The sequence below is a fragment of the Danio aesculapii genome, chromosome 16 (assembly GCF_903798145.1).
Source record: "Danio aesculapii chromosome 16, fDanAes4.1, whole genome shotgun sequence".
Taxonomy (NCBI): domain Eukaryota; kingdom Metazoa; phylum Chordata; class Actinopteri; order Cypriniformes; family Danionidae; genus Danio; species Danio aesculapii.
The window spans coordinates 18,683,104-18,703,103 of record NC_079450.1 but is presented as its reverse complement, the minus strand read 5'-3'; the positions used below and the strand labels follow the sequence as shown (position 1 = coordinate 18,703,103).

Sequence of the window (20,000 nt, the reverse complement as noted above, 5' to 3'; positions counted from 1 at the left end):
ATCTTAACTTAAATATAGGGAGAATTATTTTAGTCTACTGCAGGGCCGGAGTGAGACTCCTTTTCAGCCCTGGACTTTCAAGCCTTAGACCGGCCCACCTCAGTTCATGACTGACTATATTAAAATAACGTCATTTGCAATTCAGTTTCTAATGACACTACCACGTCTTTTTCAAGGACACAGCTGCTTTAGAACTTCAAATGTTTTTCATGAATATGAGAACATTAAAGGGTAGCTAAATCTCCTACACTATTCTTTAAAACATCACAATGTCCTTTCCTGCAGTATCTGAATATATATTCTGTGCAAAATCTGTGCAAAGATATCCAGTCCTTTGTAACAGTGGTCACACAAAACATAAAAATAAAATATGTAATATGTACACCTACATAAGTAACCCAAACTGTATTATATGTCTTAACACTAAAAAAAAAAAAAAGAGGATCAAACTCGGGTCGGTGGCATCATAACAACATGCTGACTACAGAACCACAATGGTGCTGTTATGCTGGTGCTTTTGGAATAAAAAATAAGTATTGCACTGTTATCTGCAAAACTCTTTTAACCACAGTATTACTTCCTATTGATGGCTTAATCTTTTTCTCCCCTTTTTAGATTTCTGATCAAGTTATGTCAGATTTATTAATGCAGTGAATCATCTGGTTTTCATTGAGCAGGTGTAATATTCATTAATATTAATTATAATAAGGTGCCGCTGTTTGAGGTCAGATGATAGTTACATCTTTATTAACCTGCAGGCTGCATTTTGCTGATGGGGCTGCGAGAAAATAAATAAAAAGAGCAGAGCTGCAGTAAAATAATGAATAAAAAGAGTGAGGCTATGGTCAAATAAATAAATAAATGAAAAAAGTGCGACTGCTAAGAGTGCAAGCAGCTAGGGACACTGGCCCTCAGGGCCAAAAAACAGACCGGCCCACTGGGAATTCTCCCAACCCTCCCGATTAGCCAGTCCGGGCCTGGTCTACTGAATGTTTATGAAAGAAACAGTAGTCCTGTATTTCCTGTAAATGTTTGGCCAAACAGGTTTGGCTGAGATCAGATTTTTGGATGGTCATTTGAACTCAAACCCTGTGAAATCCAGGGTGTGGTTGATTTCTTTTGTAGTATTGGCAACAATTGGTGCTTATTGTATGTGAAATGTTGCACCATGACCGTTATCTGAGATATCAAAAACCATGATCCCTTTCTTTGCTCCTCTGCCATTCACCAGATCTGAAAAAGAATGCATCGAACTAGAAACTTTAAAAATGGCACTTTTAAAAACTTTTAATTATTTCAACATGCTTAGAAGTGTACACATTTATTGTATATGTTATATATGGCACTCTGTGAGTGTGACATTATGTTGTTTCCTCTTTCAGCATGTTAAAGACATCATTCTGCAGTCTAACCCGCTGCTGGAGGCTTTTGGGAATGCTAAAACCGTCAGAAACAACAACTCCAGTCGCTTTGTAAGTCTTGATTACTCTTAGATTTTTGTCTGATGATTTGATCTCTTTAAGTCTCAGAAATACACTTTTTTTACTTTAGTTGATTTATTTTTACATTCTTTTAGTTGTGTGTATTTGTTTTCACAACAACAATAATACAGCATTGTTCAAAAACAATAGTACAGCTTTAATATTAAGTCAAAATAAGAATTGTTACATTTTCACATATATTTATGTCACACTGAATGATGATGATGCAACATTATTTCATAATTATATTTTATTATTATTATGTAAAACATGTTTTATGATTATGAACATTATTATATCATCAACAATGTTATCTGAAACATTAAAAGACACTTGCATTGATTGTTTTCTACATGTATAGAATAGAGAACCTTTTGCTCTCTCATCTTTGACCCATAAAGACTTTTAATAATTAAAAATAAACATCTAATAGTACTGATAATTCTGTATATAAAATAAAAATGGCATATCGTGTAGATGTATTGTTCATTTTAATAGTATTTTATTTTATTAACCTTTTATTAAAATAATATTATTTATATTTAAATTATTTTAATACAAAATAAAGCTTAGATGGCCTCTGTGCTGTTTAGTCTCATGAATCAGTGTATCCACGTCTAAGAATGTCATTTGGAGCATGCTGGTCCTCAACATGTCAACGCTTGTTTGTTGCTGCACGATGTGGTTGTAGGATTGCAGTCTATATGTATGTGTACGTAGTTCTGGTATACAGCATGACAGTAAGTACTGTCACGTTGTATATCAGAAAGCCCATTTTCTTTTCTGCTGCTCTGTTTGTCCACACATGTATGTGATGATGTCAGTGATGTATTTATTTCTGATCTCAGGGAAAATACTTTGAAATTCAGTTCAGCCGAGGAGGAGAACCTGACGGAGGAAAGATCTCTAACTTCCTGCTGGAAAAATCCAGAGTAGTGTCTCAAAACCACGGGGAAAGGAATTTCCATATATACTACCAGGTAAAACTCAAGGCAACACATTCAAGCCAAGGTCATTTCAGGATATTATGTGTTTAAGAAACTGCCAGGTTGTTATGTGTCTTTTAGGGCATTGTTATTTAATTCCAGTTGTGGATTGCTTTGTGCCATATTAGTAGCTCATATTACTTAGGTCAAAAATCAAGATTTAAAATTGTTGCATAATAATAAATTTTATTTATATAGTGCCTTCAGTTTCTCAAAATGCTGAACACTGTGCATAAACAATACAGTAAAATAATACAAGATCAACAAGTAAAAGGAAGTTCATAGAAATACGTCTTCAAGTGAACTTTTAAAGTACCTTTTTTTTATATCTGATGTTTCAGCTTTTGAAAGGAGCCACCAAAGAGCAGAGAGAGAATTTAGGAGTCACGACTCCTGATTACTACTTCTATTTAAACCAGTCCGACACCTACACTGTGGAGGAGGTCAACGACAAGAAGGAGTTTGAAGACACAATGGTGGGTGTGAAGCATTGTATCCTAATTCAAAAATTCTAATTTAAATCTTATTGGTCTCATACACTGTACGATATGATGTGAAATGCTTATACAACCACCCCTGACCTTAAAAAAGTAATATCAATAAGAATCTAAATGATGGAGTATAAAGAAAGTAAAAACACAGACAGATTTGATATAGAAATAGAAGTAATAAGTATGGAAAATAAGACCACTATGTAAACTATTTTAATTTTTCAATTCAATTCATGTTTATTTATGTAGTGCTTTTTACAATGTAGATTGTGTCAAAGCAGCTTAACATAGTTCTAGTAAAGTCCAGATTTCAGAGATGCAGTTCAGTTTAGTTTAGTTCAGTGTGATTTAAATTTCACTGATGAAATTTTTTTAAGTTGAAGTATTTTAAATGCTTTTAATGCTAGGATCGAACTATAAAATCTTACCAGTGTTTCGATAAATACAAATACAGTTGAAGGCTAAATTATTAGCCATCCTGTGAATTTTTTATTCTTTTTTACAAGTACTTCCCAAATAAGATTTAACAGAGCAAGGACATTTTCACAGTATTTACTATAATATTTCTTCTTCCAGGCAAAGTCTCATTTCTTTTTGTTTGACTGGAATAATAGACACATTTTGCATTTTTTTTAAAGTCAATATTTTTTTTTAGATTTGATACAGAACAAACCAATGACTTGCCTAGTTAACCGAAATTGTCTAATTAACCTAGTTAAGCCTTTAAATTTCACTTGACCTGAATATCTTGCAAAGTAGCTAGATCGTAGCTGAAATATTATGTACTGTCATATCGCCATCGACAGAAGCAATTGGTTATAAGTAGGACCAGACAGAATCTGCAGACATTTTTTGCTATTTTCTGCTGAGAATTTTGTAAAAAACTGCAGATTTATGCGGAATAATTTTTTGAAGGATCATAACTACAAATTTAATATATGAAATAAAAAAATAATACCTTCTTGACTTTTTTTTTTTATATTTATGATGCAAATCAAATTAGATCTAATTATTTGGTAAACGTGGGAAGTCTCTCATATGATACTCTACCTGACAAATGTCTTGTTGTTGATCCCAGTTGTAAGAGCAACAAATAATAATTTGACTTCTAGTTGATCATTTGGAAAAGGGGAAGAAGGTAGATTTTTCTGATGAATCATCTGTTGAACAGCATCCCAATCATCACCAATACTGCAGAAGACGTATTGGAACCCGCATGGTCCCAAGATTCTCACAGAAATCAGTTTGGTGAAGGAAAAATCATGGTTTGGGGTTACATTCAGTTTGGGGTTGTGAGAGATCTGCAGAGTGGATGCAACAACAATAGTCTGACATATCAAGGCGTTTGTGCTGCCCCTTACATTGCAAACCACTATTCTAATTCAAATTCTTCAGCAGGATAGCACTCCTTCTCATACTTCAGTCTCCATATCAAAGTTCCTGAAAGCAAAGAAAGTCAAGGTGCTCCCGGATTGGCCAGCCCAGTCACCAGACATAAACATTACTGAGCATGGCTGGGGTAAGATGAAGGAGGAAGCATTAAAGATGAATCCAAATAATCTTGATGAACTCTGGGAGTCCTGCAAGAACGCTTTCTTTGCCATTCCAGATGACTTTATTAATAAGTTATTTGAGTCATTGCAGAGATGTATGGATGCAGTCCTCCAAGCTCATGGGAGTCATACACAATATTCATTCTGTTTCCACTGCACCTTGACTTTATATTCTATACTGGACATTATTTCTGTTAAATGACAAGACTTTTGTCTAAGCAAAGTCAGATCTTACTGTCCTAATTAAATAATGAAAATCAAGGCATGATCATATTTTATTTTGGTAAAATAAGCGTAATCTAGAGACCTTTGCCTTTCATAAAAGCCACTTCTGATACCAAATGATCAACTAGAAGTCAACTTATTATTTGTTGTTCCTAAAACCTGGTTAAGCGACAAGACTTTTGTCAGGTAGTGTATATCTACTAAATACAGATAATATTACTTTACAAATTGTATTGTAAATAAATCATATGAACATTTTCATATTAGTATAATCATATTAGTAATATTACTGAAATAAATTTAAAAACTGAATAAATATAAATGTACACACATTTACACAAGTGAATAAATTGACTCGATGGGCTAAAAATCTGACAAAATTTGATTGGAATGATTTCTGCTCACATAGATTTCGTGGGGACCAACTTATAAGACATGAGTTATTAAAAGCTGTTAATACTATGTTGAAAACTGTTGATTCTCCTCATTAAAATTCACTTAATGGATTTTTAAAAGAGAAATAAAGTTCACAGAAGGCTTAATATATTTTGCTTAAACTGTCAAAAATGATGTACTATGCAAACATGCCAAAACCAGCACTGTTTGGTTGAAATGTGAGCCATCTCGACCCAAAAAAAATTAAATCACAGTTTGTGACAATCAAAAAAAATCGTAAGTCAGGAGTGACAAGAATTCAGGAGTCAAAATCACAACTGACATTATCATAACAGACTAAAGATTTTGTGTTGTCCAAACCCGACAGAATGCAAACCTTATAATTGTACACTATATACAGTATACTATATCATAATCTAAAATTAACTGTATTTGTAGAATGCCATGTCGGTGGTGGGCCTGTCAGTGGAAGCGCAGGACTCTGTGCTGCAGATCGTGGCAGGAATCCTCCATCTGGGCAACATCGCTTTTAGAGAGGAGGGCAACTACGCTGTGGTGGAGAGTGAAGACTGTGAGTTTATCCTTACTGAAATATTGGATTTAAAGAATAGAAAGTAAGGAGCTTGTTCTTAGCCATGTAATTAATTCATTATGGCTCTGCTGCAGTTTTGGCATTCCCATCGTACCTGTTGGGGATCAATCAGGACGGTTTAAAGAGCAAACTGACTAGTCGTATTATGGACAGCAAGTGGGGTGGCAAGACGGAGACCATTTCTGTCACCTTGAATACAGAGCAGGCCTCCTTCACCCGAGACGCCCTGTCCAAGGCACTGTATTCAAGACTCTTCGACTATTTGGTTGATGTGAGTCAGTCTGCCAGATTACAAATTTGCATGAATGATGTTTTGTGTTGTGGTAAATGCTATCATTTAAAATTTGGGGTAAGTGTGATGTTTAAATGTGATTTATTTTCTTTAGTGAACTGAATAAATACTTAAAGAGTTCAGATGCAAACGCCTCTAAATGCCATCATACATTTTCTTCTAAAATGAGCACTTTTATACTTTTCCCTCTGTAGTTTCAGATATTTCACTTCGATGGTGATGAATAGGTTATTTTCATTGCCTTTAAAGTCAAGTAACAGCATATAAACATCGGAGACTAAGAAAGAATGCTCATTTTATAAGAGCATTTCAGATGGCATAGAGATTTTTGCATCTGAACTCTTTACTTCTTTTTTAACATGGATGTATTAAAGGGATAGTTCACCCTAAAATGAAAATGTACTCGCTCTCTTCTGGTTTCAACCCTGTGTAAGTTTCTATCTTTTGATGAACACAAAAGCAGATATACTGAACAGTGGTGGGAAAAAAAGCATCCATTGACTTTCATTGTATTTTTTGTTTGTATGTATATCAATGGCTGTTCCTCAACATTCTTCAGAATATCTTCTTTTGTGTTCAACAGAAGAAAAAAAAAATCATGCAAGATTTTTATCCATTTGAGTGTGAGTAAACAGTGATCTAATGTGTGAGAGCATGATGCTACAAAAGATTTTTGCGTAAATTAAATACTGCTTTTGTGAGTTTTCTAATACAATTGTAAATCTTACGTCTGTTTCACACCGTACGCGTGAGCGGAGCTTGAGCAGTGCAGGTTTTTCAGCATCCATGTTAACAGATTAGAGCTTTCATACAGCATGCAGAAGCAGCGTGTCAGAGTGGAGCGTGAGCATTGCTGAAGCAGCAATAAATTGTCTAAATTGACAGTGCATTGATAATGACCAAAAACACATTGAATGACTGTAAAAAGTAGCAATTTTACCCAATAAATGAATCTGTAATATCCACAGATTTTTATATAGTCAATCAAATTAACTTAAATGATTAAAAACCACAACAAATATTTATTTGGGACTGAACTACTAAACCAAATTTAAAACAATTTTAGTATTAGTTTTGCTTAAGTTGCACACTAGTTTGATCATGTATACATATCATTATAACTATATTGTATAAATATTAACATAATTATAGGCCTACATCATCCTGACAATCAAAAACAAAATGACATGATACCACAGGCGATTGTCTTCTGACCGAGTGCACCTTAAAACACATGAATGACACTCCTCATAGAGATTGAAAAGCATACAGTTCTTTAGGATCTATATAATTTGTAAAATAAATACTTGCAGGTTAAACAAAACAGCGTGGAAGGAAACATATATATATATATATACACACACACACACACACAAACAACAGTTCTGTCTGGTTCTCGAATCAGATTGGCTGATAGCATTGTGATATTCTGCAATAACAGCACTTGTACAGCCTCTTCAGCTTTGTGTATTACTCCGCCCAGATAGAGTGACAGCAGATCAATAAACTCACTACAGTTTGACAAATATTGCAGCTATTGGACAACATAATGTACTTTTGAGGCTTTTTTTAGTCGAGAATGTAGGTGTTTAGATTGCAACTATGCAGTTTATTTATAAGGATAGTGTCTATTTCAAAATATTTATAATTTCTGAGAGACAGCACGTCGGCATCCATTAGCCAAAGACGGTTGACGTTGTCTATCCACAAGATGGTGCCAGGATCGCATAATACGCCCTTGCTTAGAATATTAAAACAGCGTGTTTTCTAACTACAGCTGATCAAATCATTATTAAACTGATAAGTAATATTTAAATTGATCTCTCTCTTTTGTATATATTGCAACCATGCAGTTTGTTTATAAGGACAGTGCCTGTTTTAATACAGTTACTTTCCTATCCTGGTTCTCAACAGTGTCATTCAGAGACCTCCCCCAGAACACCCCCTCCCCCTCCCTATTTTTTTCTATCGCAAACACAACAGCTATCTCAGAGTAATTGCGCTGCTTTTTCCGGGTTAGTTATTGTGATTTCCCGATTGCAACAGAGAAATACAGTACTGAAGGCTGTAAGAAGATATTTCATGTTGAGTTCAGCATTATAATCTTAAAATGTAAGCAAAATCACGTTTTACACTTGAGAATCATTCAAACACTAGCTCTAAAGTGATGTTGGTGAATTAGTAATGGCTTCTGCTGTTTTGACATCAGCTGCAGATATAAATGAATGGCGGAAGTAATTCCTTATACAAAAGGGTTTTTAGACTTTATATATATATATATATATATATATATATATATATATATATATATATATATATATATATATATATATATACACACAATTGTGCCGTCAAACTGTTGTATTAATGCAATATCACACTCGTAGCAGTGCAATATGGTTGTATATCAGCACTGGTGGGACACTAAGGCACTCACCCTGCGGCCTCCCACTTCCCACCAGTGCTGATATACAGCCATATCGCACTGCTACGAGTGTGATATGGCTTATGTATGTATATATATATATATATATATATATATATATATATATATATATATATATATATATATATATATATATATATATATATATATATATATATATATATATATATATATATATATATATATATATATATATATACATATATATATATATACATATATATATATATATACATATACATATACATATACATATATATATATATATATATATATATATATATATATATACACATATATATATATGTTACAAACCCTGTAGTATTCAAATGTGTTTTATGTCTCAAAAATCTAAAGACAAGCCATTCCAATTAGTTTCTGCTTTCATTTAAAGGCCATAAATAAAGCAATGCAGAAAGACCGCGAGGAGCTGAACATTGGAGTTCTGGACATCTATGGCTTTGAAATATTTCAGGTAAGTTCAGTTTTTTTTTTTTTAAATGTAATGTGTTTTTTTAATTACTTTTCATATTGAAGTAACCTCATGTCTTTACCCCTCCAGAAAAATGGATTCGAGCAGTTCTGCATCAACTTTGTGAATGAAAAACTCCAACAGATTTTCATTGAGCTCACACTAAAAGCAGAGCAGGTAAGAAATATCAGTTTTTATAAGTGTATAGACGCATACTTTTTTAAATCAATCTGATCACAATGTAGATGAGGGAGACATTTACGTTTACACCTGGTGTTTTAATCCATCTCTTTCATCCACTTGTCTGCTTTATTTGAGGACAGAGAATGTGGACAAATTTTTTTCTGTTCTTCTGATTTAACATTGGGGAATAAGAGTGCATGAATTGAAGCCAGTAGAAAAACTGGACTTACACCATTTCAATTTACTAGAACTTTTATGTTAAGCTGCTTTGACACAGTCTGCATTGTAAAAATGCTATAGAAATAAAAGTGAATTGAATTGAAAAATTATAGCAGATGCTTTGGTTTCTGTTTGGAAGGCCATAAAACTTTGCTTGACACTGGGTTTGTGTTTAAATCAGGATTGGTAAGAGAACATTGAGCTTTTTTATAAAGAAAAAATCACTTTTAAACAAAGCTTAGTATTTGAGATAGCAAAGTTTAAATCCCATGTGACTACCATGTTTCAACAACCCATCCTATTGGCATGTGAGTAGGAAGAGTGTAGGTGGGTTTTTGTGGCTATTTAAACCCATTCACACTCTTAACACTCAACTATTAGAGTGTGTGTACAATGAAAGAAAACTGATGTGTTTTGACCACCTCTGAAAGTGGTTAGTGTTATAGTCATTAAGGCATCTAGCTATTTCAAAATGTTTCAGACCCCCTTTATCATTAGCAGCATTTCCACTGTCGGGCCAGTGCAAGCCAGGGCTTTTATCGGGCTGGGCCATGGGGAAAAAAATCTGGGAGCTTGAGTAGTGAGGTCGAAATCATGTCGCGTTTCCATTGTCGGGCTGGTAGCTCACAACGCTGCACGCAAAAACCCTGCAACCAGACCGCCCCCTGAATCAAACGTCACATAACCTGCCCAGTTCAGCGGGAATCAGGCAGATAAAGCACACATCGCAGCATGAAAAATGAAGACAACTGAAACAAACAAATGGCCCATTACTGTACAGCCTTACATTATATGTCTATACATAGGTCTATTTATTTTCATTCGTTATATTTATTTAGGCTACTTGCCGACTGACTATTGGCATCATACATCGAGTGGTCTCGCCACTAACGGAGGGATGACCCAGCGCACCATCCGTAATATAAAACCACAGAAATCTTCCAGTAATAACTCGGCATATATTATAACATCCTAGTTTCGGTAGACACCATGAAACATTTAGCCCAAATGCTCTGGAGAGACCTAAAACATATACATTTTTCCCTAGGCTATATGACATTTAATAGGTTGCTCTTCTTTATTTAAGAGAATAATTTAGGATGTTGCAAATCATAAGGTTATCTCAAGTAAAGGAAACCGTTAAGTGTTTTAGGACATAGGAGCTAGTAATAAAATATAGTCAAGGCCTATATTGCATTGCGCTTAGAAGCTATCCCCAATCCGCATCAGTTTTAAGGAAAAAAAAAGTATTATTTGTTAAAATGAGTGTTAAATATTTTACATTGGCATATCTACACTGATTCTGCCCAAAGCAAAAGAATTATGATTTAAAGTATAAATATCCTTCTAATAATGCTATACATTTGCTGATTTTTTTTTTCCGCTTTCTCTGTTGCAGGAAGAGTATGTACAAGAGGGAATCAGCTGGACCCCCATTGAGTACTTTAACAATAAAGTAGTATGTGATTTAATTGAGTCCAAACTGGTGAGTTTGCACTTTCCGTCAAACTTTTGTCATATACCTAAAAACACCTGTTCAACTAATTGAATCTAATGAGCACTTTAATGACCCAGAATCCTCCTGGAATCATGAGCATCCTGGATGATGTTTGTGCAACCATGCATGCCAAAGGAGAGGGTGCAGACCAAACCCTTCTGCAAAAACTACAGTCGCAAATCGGCACTCATGAACACTTCAACAGCTGGAACAAAGGTTTTGTTGTGCACCACTATGCCGGAAAGGTAAGAGAGACCATTTTCAAGTGTACAAACGTTAAATGTCTAAATAAAAAAATATTTAGAGAGGAAAAAAAAGGATATTTAAAAACTTGCAAACCTAATCAGACTTCATAAAATGTGCTATTTTGTTGAATCCATTGTGTGTATCTTTTTGTTTAGTTTTTTTGCTAATACATTGTGTAATAGGATTACAATAAAATAGCAACATTTTGTTCACTTTAGGGTGAGGATTAGGATTTTGTGCAGCGTTTTTAAATATGTAATTATTCAAAGTTTACAGATATTACTATAGTAAGATATTCAAAGGTGAAAAGGGGGTTTCAAACATCATTTTTGCATTAGCATGTGATGTTAAATTTTTAACCATGATTTACAGATGACACGCACTAATGTCATTCAATGTAACAATGTTTTATATAACAAAAGATCCTTTTTATATACCTAATTAGTAGTTTTATGACATTTTTATAATATAATAAGACTTAAAACACCAAATGTAATTCTAATTTAATGGCGAAATAAACTGAAATTATTCAAAATGTTTCATTTCTAATGGTTTAAAATAATTCATAAGATGTTAATAATTTAAAATGTGATCATTTGTATAATTGCATAATTTTTACATGATTTGTGTCTTTTATTTATTTTATAAATAAATTAGTTTAACTTTTAAATAAAAGAGACGACCCCCAAAATAACAATTCCATTCACTGGCTACCCCCACTGTCCTCAGAGGTGGTTATAAACATACAAACATTGCACAAAACAGTGCGCACACACACTAGTAGGAACTATATAAACAAGCTTGACAACACAAAAAAGTGCAACAGTCTAACAATCATGCCATTTTTTTGCAGTCATTATTCATTTGTTTCATTTATTATTAACCTCACTTAATGAGAATGATGGGGAATGTTGACAGCACAAGTCTGTTCTTGGTTTATTTTTGGAGACTGCCACTTGGAGATTAACCTCTATGTTCAGTTGTGGCCTTTGTTTTTACGTGTATGTACGTGAGTGCCGTAAAAGGTGTCAAAGATTACCATTGTGCCGTAAAATTAATCTGCTGCAACTAACACTATTGCCGTGTCATTAATCTAGCGTATACACCCCAGGGGTCACACGCCAATGGAAAAAATATTGAAAGGCTGATGGCTTTTTATTTGCATGTTGTTTTTATGTAACTATTAAATACATTTTTTATCTTCTGCAGGTTATAGATACAATATGGTAATTCTAATAGTTTAATAATAATGAACCACTGATGTATAGTATAGAACATGTAACAAACATGGTAAAATGTAACCCAAATCTGTCACTTGATACTTTCCTTAAAACTGTAGAAAGCTTGATCAATTATTGCAGAGTTCTTTAACCCAGTACATTAATAACAAACTGTTTTGTTTACATGGAATACAACTGAATATAGATGCGTTTAGAGAGAGAGCTTCCAGCAAGTAGAGTCACACCAATATTGATTGTCTTCTTAGTGTGAGTAATAAGAGCCCTTGTTTGCAGGTGTCTTATGATGTGAGCGGCTTCTGTGAGAGGAACAGAGACGTGCTGTTCAGTGACATCATCGAGCTCATGCAGAGCAGCGAGTTGTAAGTGGTTATTTGGCCTTTTTTACTGCCTTTTTTTGCGCATGTCAGCAGAATTATGGCTGAAGCTTTTTAAAAGCCCCTAAATGCACTCATGCACTGATGCAGAACATCTGCAGTTCAGCTTTAATTCCTTAATGAAATAATAAATCACATAAATAAATCAGAAAATCAATATGCTGGAGCATTTATATGGAGGGTGGTCAGTTGTTATCCTTCTTGTTAGAGATCTTTGTGGTAAGTCAGCTCTATGATTATGTATTTTGTGTGATGGTAAGAGTATAAAGAGTAGAAGGGCTTCAGGGATGTTAGAAATGATTGATTCCTAATTCTGGTTATCTTCACAGCGCCTTTATTAAAGGTTTGTTTCCAGAGAACATTGAGGCTGAGAAAAGGGGTCGTCCCACTACTGCAGGTGCAAAGATTAAGGTAAAACACCTGATTTACAACACACAGAAATGCATACTTGGAATGCAAACTACAATTTGACAAAGGGCTGCTCAATTATGGGAAAAATCACAATTATTTTGGTCATAGTTGTTATCATGATTATTCAAAACGATATACAGTTGGTCAAAATTATTCACCCTCCTGTGAAATTTTTTCTTTTTTAAATATTTCCCAAATGTTGTTTAACAGCACAACGAGTTTTTCACAGTATTTCCTATAATATTTTTTTCTTCTGGAGAAAGTCTTATTTGTTTTATTTTGGTCAGAATAAAAGCAGTTTTAAATATTTTTAAACCTATTTTAAGGTCAATATTATTAGCTCCCTTAAGCTATATATTTTTTGATTGTCTGCAGAACAAACCATCGTTATACAATAACTCACCTAATTACCCTAGCTAAACCCTTAAATGTCACTTTAAGAGAATACTAGTGTCTTGAAAAATATCTAGTAAAATATAATGTACTTTTCATCATGGAAAACATAAAAGAAATCAGTTATTAGAAATGAGTTATTAAAACTATTATATTTATTATATTTATATTTAGAAATGGGTTGAAAAAAATCTTATTTCCGTTAAACAGAAATTGGGGGAAAGGGGCTGCTAATAATTTAGGAAGGCTAATAATTTTGACGTTAGCTGTATATATACAGTTATTTTTCTCTCTGTAAATAAGAAAAGAGAAATGAATACAATAGAATAAAATTATGAAACAAACTGTGCTTTAAGCATCTTCACTGTAAGAACAGTCAGCAGCAGGAATATTGCGCGCTGTCACTTTAAGAGCAGTATGGTTCTGATTTATAGTTTCACTTTCACGTCTTTTGATTCTCAACTCGTTTGTTTATTACACAAATGAGGGTTAATATAAATAATCACTAAACACTTGAGTTTTGACACAAATTTGCATGCTTTTAGTGATTCTCATGTGAAACTGAGCTTTGCAGAGCAACAAATGTGTACAACTGGAAAGGAGCGGTATATGATGCAATAATCTTTTTATCACAATTTTTAGAAGCCGAAATCGAAATTGGATTTTCGATTAATTGCAAAGCTCTAATTTGACACCATAAGCAAAACGCTGGGTTTTGATACATTAGTCAATTTTTAGTTTCTTGTGACAAATTATCTTTTTTTTTTGTGACAAATTGTCAAATGTCAACATTTTTGACTTTTTTTCTGATTTATGGACCTTTTTTATTTTATTAAACCTGCCTTCATCCGGTGTTCAGATTTATATTATGTAAATAAATTCAGATGAGTGTATGTTTAATTATATTCTGCCTAATTTGCATATTTACATTTACAACTTGTAATACAGAATAATGTTTGTAGTTTCTGACAACAGGAAGTATGGCATATTATTAGTTGTGGTTTAAAGCATTTATCTCATACTTTAAACCTTAAAATCTGTTAGTTTTTAATTTGCATTACTGGCCAACTTTAATGGCATTCTGTCCCAGGAAAGTTATGCTTGCTAACTGATTTATTGATTTATTCATTTTTAGGTTTATGTTACGCTATTTTTCTGCCTTTTAAATCAAGTCACCTGTCTCTCTATAGCTTTTTTACAATGTTGATTGTGTCAAAGCCACTTTACTAAGATGAACAGGCCAATAATAAAAGTCTGATATGAAATTTTCATAATTGTGAAACATATTTATTATGTAAGGGGTTAGTTCACCTAAAAATGAATATTTCATTATTAATTACTTACCATCTTATTGTTCCAAACCCCTGAGACCTGTTTGTATTCAGAAAACAAATAGATTAGATATTGAAGATATTTAGGTAGATAAAGGTCTCAGGGGTTTAAATTTTTGGGTGAACTAACCTTTTAAGCAGGCAGCAGAATTGTGAATGAATGCAGGTGTAGTTGTTTACAAAATAAGTTAAAGGACAATCCATGTCTTAGATTTTTCTGTTTTCTTCTTTAACAGAAACAGGCAAATAATCTGGTCCAGACGTTAATGAAATGCACCCCTCACTATATTCGATGCATCAAGCCCAACGAAACCAAAAAGTCTCGTGACTGGGAAGAAAGTCGTGTAAAACACCAGGTGGAGTACCTGGGACTGCGAGAGAACATCCGTGTGCGCAGGGCCGGCTACGCCTTCAGACGACTCTTCCAAAAATTTCTGCATAGGTAAAATCAGCATTTATTTATCAGGATGCTAAATGATATAAGGGGATTTTGCTGTTAGAAAATGTAATTATAATAGGGTTGTGCAGTGTTTATTATCTATGTAGCTTTGCAAAAACACAAGCAAAAAATATTCACTTTTTATAGTGTCCAGAAGTCTGTTTTTACAGTTTTTTTTATTTTTATTTTTAATTCATAAAAAAATTTTGAGAATTTTTTTTTTTTCTGATTCATGGACCTTTTTATTTGATCAAACCTGCCTTTATTCAGTGTTCAGATTTATGTTATGAAAATTAATTCAGAATAGTGTACAGTGTATATTCAATAATATAATGCATAATTTGCATATTTAAACAAGACATTTCTGTAAATTTGTAATACAAAATAAAATGTTTGCAGTTCCTGATGCAACTGGGTAAGTATAGTGTATTATACGATTTAGTTTTTTTTTTTTTACAAAGGGTCTCATGCTTTAAACCATGAACTCTTTTAATTTTTGAATATAATTTTAAAAAATGATATAAATAGATTTATGCAATATTTATCATCTATATAGCTTTGCAAAAAAAAAACTAACAAAATATTCACATTTTTAGTGTCCAAAAGTGCTCACTAATGATAAAGATAAATGATAAAGCCTAGTAAAAGAATGTTAAAATTTTACTATAACTCAAGTTATGAAAGCAATATAAGAGTATTATTAGTTCCGTATTATATGCTTTTAAGCCATTTTCCAAGCACTTGAGCTTTATGTAAGTTATATTATACAACTAACATTGTTCGATATATTTTGAGTTACATTTTAGATGCAATATTGTCAGTTTTTCTGTTTCTCTGATGAAAATAGATCCAAACAAAGCCAGAACATTTGTCACAGAGCAGTGTTAATGTTTTTTTTTTTTTCTTTTTGAATCAATTAAATGATCTGTTCAGAAAGTCACTTCTTCTCTTTCTGAACGAATCAGCCATTTTGAATGAGTCATTTGAATGAATGAATGAATGAATGAATGAGTGAATCATTTTAAACTATGACTTTTGTTATCATATTTGTTTCTTCGTGACAGCCCTGAAGCAGCCAAGATATGAGCAAAAAAACACACTTGATTAAATACTGTTTAAATTCGCAGTCACAAATAACACTTTTTTTTTTTTAAATGTGTTTATTAAACTTTTACAGAAATGGCAGGTTAGTTTTACACACTCAAGATTACACACTCAAAAAAAGGAAAATACATAAAAATAAATAAAAATGTAAAAAGTATAGTTAGTGTCAATTATGTATGTATGTATGTATGTATGTATGTATGTATGTATGTATGTATGTATGTATATGTAGGATCATTTACGTGTATACATATATATGTATATGTAGGATCATTTACATTTACCTTTGTACAAAGTTCATCAACAAACTAATATTATAAACGTTTAATATTATTATAGTGAATGAAGGTCATCAAAATTCTGAGAAAATCTTTGTTTCCATAGTAAAAGAATGCACCATCTTGCTACAAATAACACTTTTGATCTCTGATATTATATATTAGGGTTATCACACATCCCTAATAACCAGCTGTTCTTTTATGTTTGCTCAGATATGCCATCTTGACCAGAGAAACATGGCCTCAGTGGCGTGGAGATGAGAAACAGGGCGTCCTGCACCTATTAAAATCTGTCCACATGGACTCAGATCAGTACCAGCTGGGCAAAACCAAAATCTTCATCAAGGCTCCTGAGTCTGTATGTATTGTTCGTTTTGTGCGTTACTGTTGTGAATTAATGTGGTGTTATCTTAAATATGAAAGGTAATAATGTGTTTCGTTATCGGAACATTTGAGAGCATGTTATCTTGTGTTGGCAGTGTAACTCATTTTCTCAGGGGTGGCTCGGTTTATTTTAGTCGTGGACAAATTGAATTACTTCGCAGTTTGGCCACTTAAGTGCATTCCTTTGAGTTCGTGCTAAAGATTAGAAGTAATTCAGTCATGTTAGGTGAATATTAAGAATTTCTTTGGCAATTTGTTCAAATGGCTCTTTTTGTATGGCTGTTTTTCCAAAATGTTTATTTCAGAATCAGATACATCTGTTATAGTAGAAATATATGAATTTTTTGGCACAGAAGCAAAAAAATTTATCATACATTTTATCATAATCTTCAGAAGACATGGATACTAAAAAGTGATTTAGTGGGATGGTAATTAAAATACCAGGTCTTGTCAGGCTTTTAAAAAACTATTTAAGATTGCTGTTCAGCACCAAAATGCTAATTAATTGTAATTGTAAACTTTTTTTACTTTGCTACACTTTTTCAAACTCTTAGTTTTTACTAGGGATGTCCCGATCAGGTTTTTTTGCCCTCGAGTCTGAGTCTGAGTCATTTGATTTTAAGTATCTGTCGATACTGAAACCTGATCCGATACTTCTATAATACATTAAAAAAAGAATAAAGAAGAGCGAAGAAACAGATCCAGGATGTTCCTTATTTTTATTTAATTCACCTTATTTTAACATTCAACAACTGTGTTAACAAACAGAGCACTTCTGTGAGGTAGCTTAAACAGTTAAACAACATAAATTCTTCACATTTAGTGCAACAGTAACTATAAAAATATAAAAACAAATAGCACATCAACTTAAAATACCCAGCAGGCAATCTATACATATATAGATTATATATATATATATATATATACACACATATATACAGTTGTAGTCAGAATTATTAGCCCCCCTTTGAATTTTTTTTTCTTTTTTAAATGTTTCCCAAATGTTGTTTACCAGAGCAAGAAAATGTTCACAGTAAGTCAGATAATATTTTTTTCTTCTGGAGAAAGTCTTATTTGTTTTATATAGGACTAGAATAAAAGCAGTTTTTAATTTTTTAAACTCCATTTTATGGTCAAAATTATTAGCCCCTTTAAGCTATTTTTTTATAGTCTACAGAACAAACCATCGTTATACAATAACTTGCCTAATTAACCTAGCCTGCCTAGTTAACCTAATTAACCTAAGTTAAACTTTTAAATGTCACTTTAAGCTGTATAGAAGGGTCTTGAAAAATATCTAGTAAAACATTATTTACTGTCATCATGGCAAAGATAAAATAAATCAATTATTAGAAATGAGTTATTAAAACTATTATGTTTAGAAATGTGTTGAAAAAAAATCTTCTCTCCGTTAAACAGAAATTGGGAGAAAAAATAAAGAGAGGTTCTTATAATTCTGACTTCAACTGTATATTCAAGTCCTGTTTGGGAGATAACGTCCGATTCCGATCGAGTCTGAAACTGCGTGATCGGGCCTGATTTCTGATCACGTGATCGAATTTGGAGATCCCTGTTTTTTTACACATTAATATTTGATCATTTAATAGAATAAAATCCATGATCACATACAGTATTCTATGAAGTACAGGTCAAGTACAGTATGTACATTTTTTTACATAAATGCATCTAATTTTCTTAATGTATACACTGAATGACAATGGAAGATTAGTTCATCCATGTTATGACATTTTATTTTTCCAAACATTATTTGAATAAATGAAAGCAGATTTTTTGTTTGATTATGTTAATATGCAAACTTTAAACATTTGCAAATTTAATTTCATGCAGACATGTCGTTGCATCTTTGACTTTTATATAGAGAATAGACTGTGTATGTTAAACCTGTTGTCTTATTAGGTCTGCACAATATATGGTTCCAGCATCAATATTGCAACGTGCGTATATGCAATAATCACATTGCAGGATCTGAGATGTTTTCACCAGGAGCCACAGTTGAAAAGTATTACCATAATAGAGTTCAAATTTATCATTCCCATGTGTTTTTTAAGGCCTGTGATTGTGTGGGCATTTCAGGAGAGTTTAAAGCATTCAGAGACGTTTTTATAGTTTGCAACTAAATGAAGGTTAAACGTATAGAATTATTAATATGATGAAGACTATACAGTGCTATTTTACATTTGATTATTCAATTTCTGTAGCCGAATACTGTTAAGAGTCCCAAGAAAATTGTAAAGCACTGGTTATTTCACTTGTGCTTTTGATCTGTTATATTTATCGATGATTGAAATTTGTAAATTATTTTTATGCAAATGATAATCAAACTTAATGAACGAATTATTTCCGAATAGAGTTATTAAAGTCATCTGGTAAAATGGTATTGCAGAAAAACAAAATATTGCAATGTCAGATTCTTCCTGTTTTGTACAGCCCTACTTGTTATACACATCTAAAGCTTGTTCTGGTCATTTTGAGGTTGTCTGTACAGTTTGTTGATATTCTGAAATGTCTATCTTCAGTTGTTCCTGCTGGAGGAGATGAGGGAAAGAAAATACAACGGATATGCTCGGGTTATTCAGCAAGCCTGGCGCAAACACATTGCTGTACGGAAGTATGTCCGCATGCGAGAGGAAGGTACAATTCAGATCAACTTATTTTGATGCATGCAGAATAAGAGCTTTGAGATGAGAGCTTTGTTTTATACAGCAGGGAAAATATGTATTTAACACGTCACCATTTTTCTCAGAAAACATTTTTCTAAAGATGCCGTTGACTTGAAATTTTCCCTGTATATTGGTAACAACCAAAGACATTCATATATGCAAACAAAACAAATCTAATTAGTTTACAAATTAGGTTATTTGAAATAAAATCAAATGACACAGGAAAAGAGCATTGAACACATGAAGAAAGGAAGGTGTAGAAAGGCAGTGAAGGCCCAGACGGC

The 20,000-nt window shown here is 32.8% G+C and overlaps 1 protein-coding gene across 1 annotated transcript in view; it reads left to right on the top strand.

Annotated features, from left to right (window-relative positions):
- Positions 1 to 20,000, top strand: part of myo1eb (myosin IEb) — a 45,533-nt gene that overhangs the window by 12,778 nt on the left and 12,755 nt on the right. The window contains exons 6-19 of the mRNA XM_056475129.1: positions 1,383 to 1,472; positions 2,330 to 2,461; positions 2,809 to 2,943; positions 5,571 to 5,703; positions 5,799 to 5,995; positions 8,857 to 8,937; positions 9,025 to 9,111; positions 10,736 to 10,822; positions 10,912 to 11,079; positions 12,595 to 12,680; positions 13,025 to 13,106; positions 15,067 to 15,272; positions 16,865 to 17,009; positions 19,573 to 19,687. Of these exons, the coding sequence (XP_056331104.1) occupies positions 1,383 to 1,472; positions 2,330 to 2,461; positions 2,809 to 2,943; positions 5,571 to 5,703; positions 5,799 to 5,995; positions 8,857 to 8,937; positions 9,025 to 9,111; positions 10,736 to 10,822; positions 10,912 to 11,079; positions 12,595 to 12,680; positions 13,025 to 13,106; positions 15,067 to 15,272; positions 16,865 to 17,009; positions 19,573 to 19,687 (1,744 nt within the window). The remainder of the gene's footprint in view (positions 1 to 1,382; positions 1,473 to 2,329; positions 2,462 to 2,808; positions 2,944 to 5,570; positions 5,704 to 5,798; positions 5,996 to 8,856; positions 8,938 to 9,024; positions 9,112 to 10,735; positions 10,823 to 10,911; positions 11,080 to 12,594; positions 12,681 to 13,024; positions 13,107 to 15,066; positions 15,273 to 16,864; positions 17,010 to 19,572; positions 19,688 to 20,000) is intronic.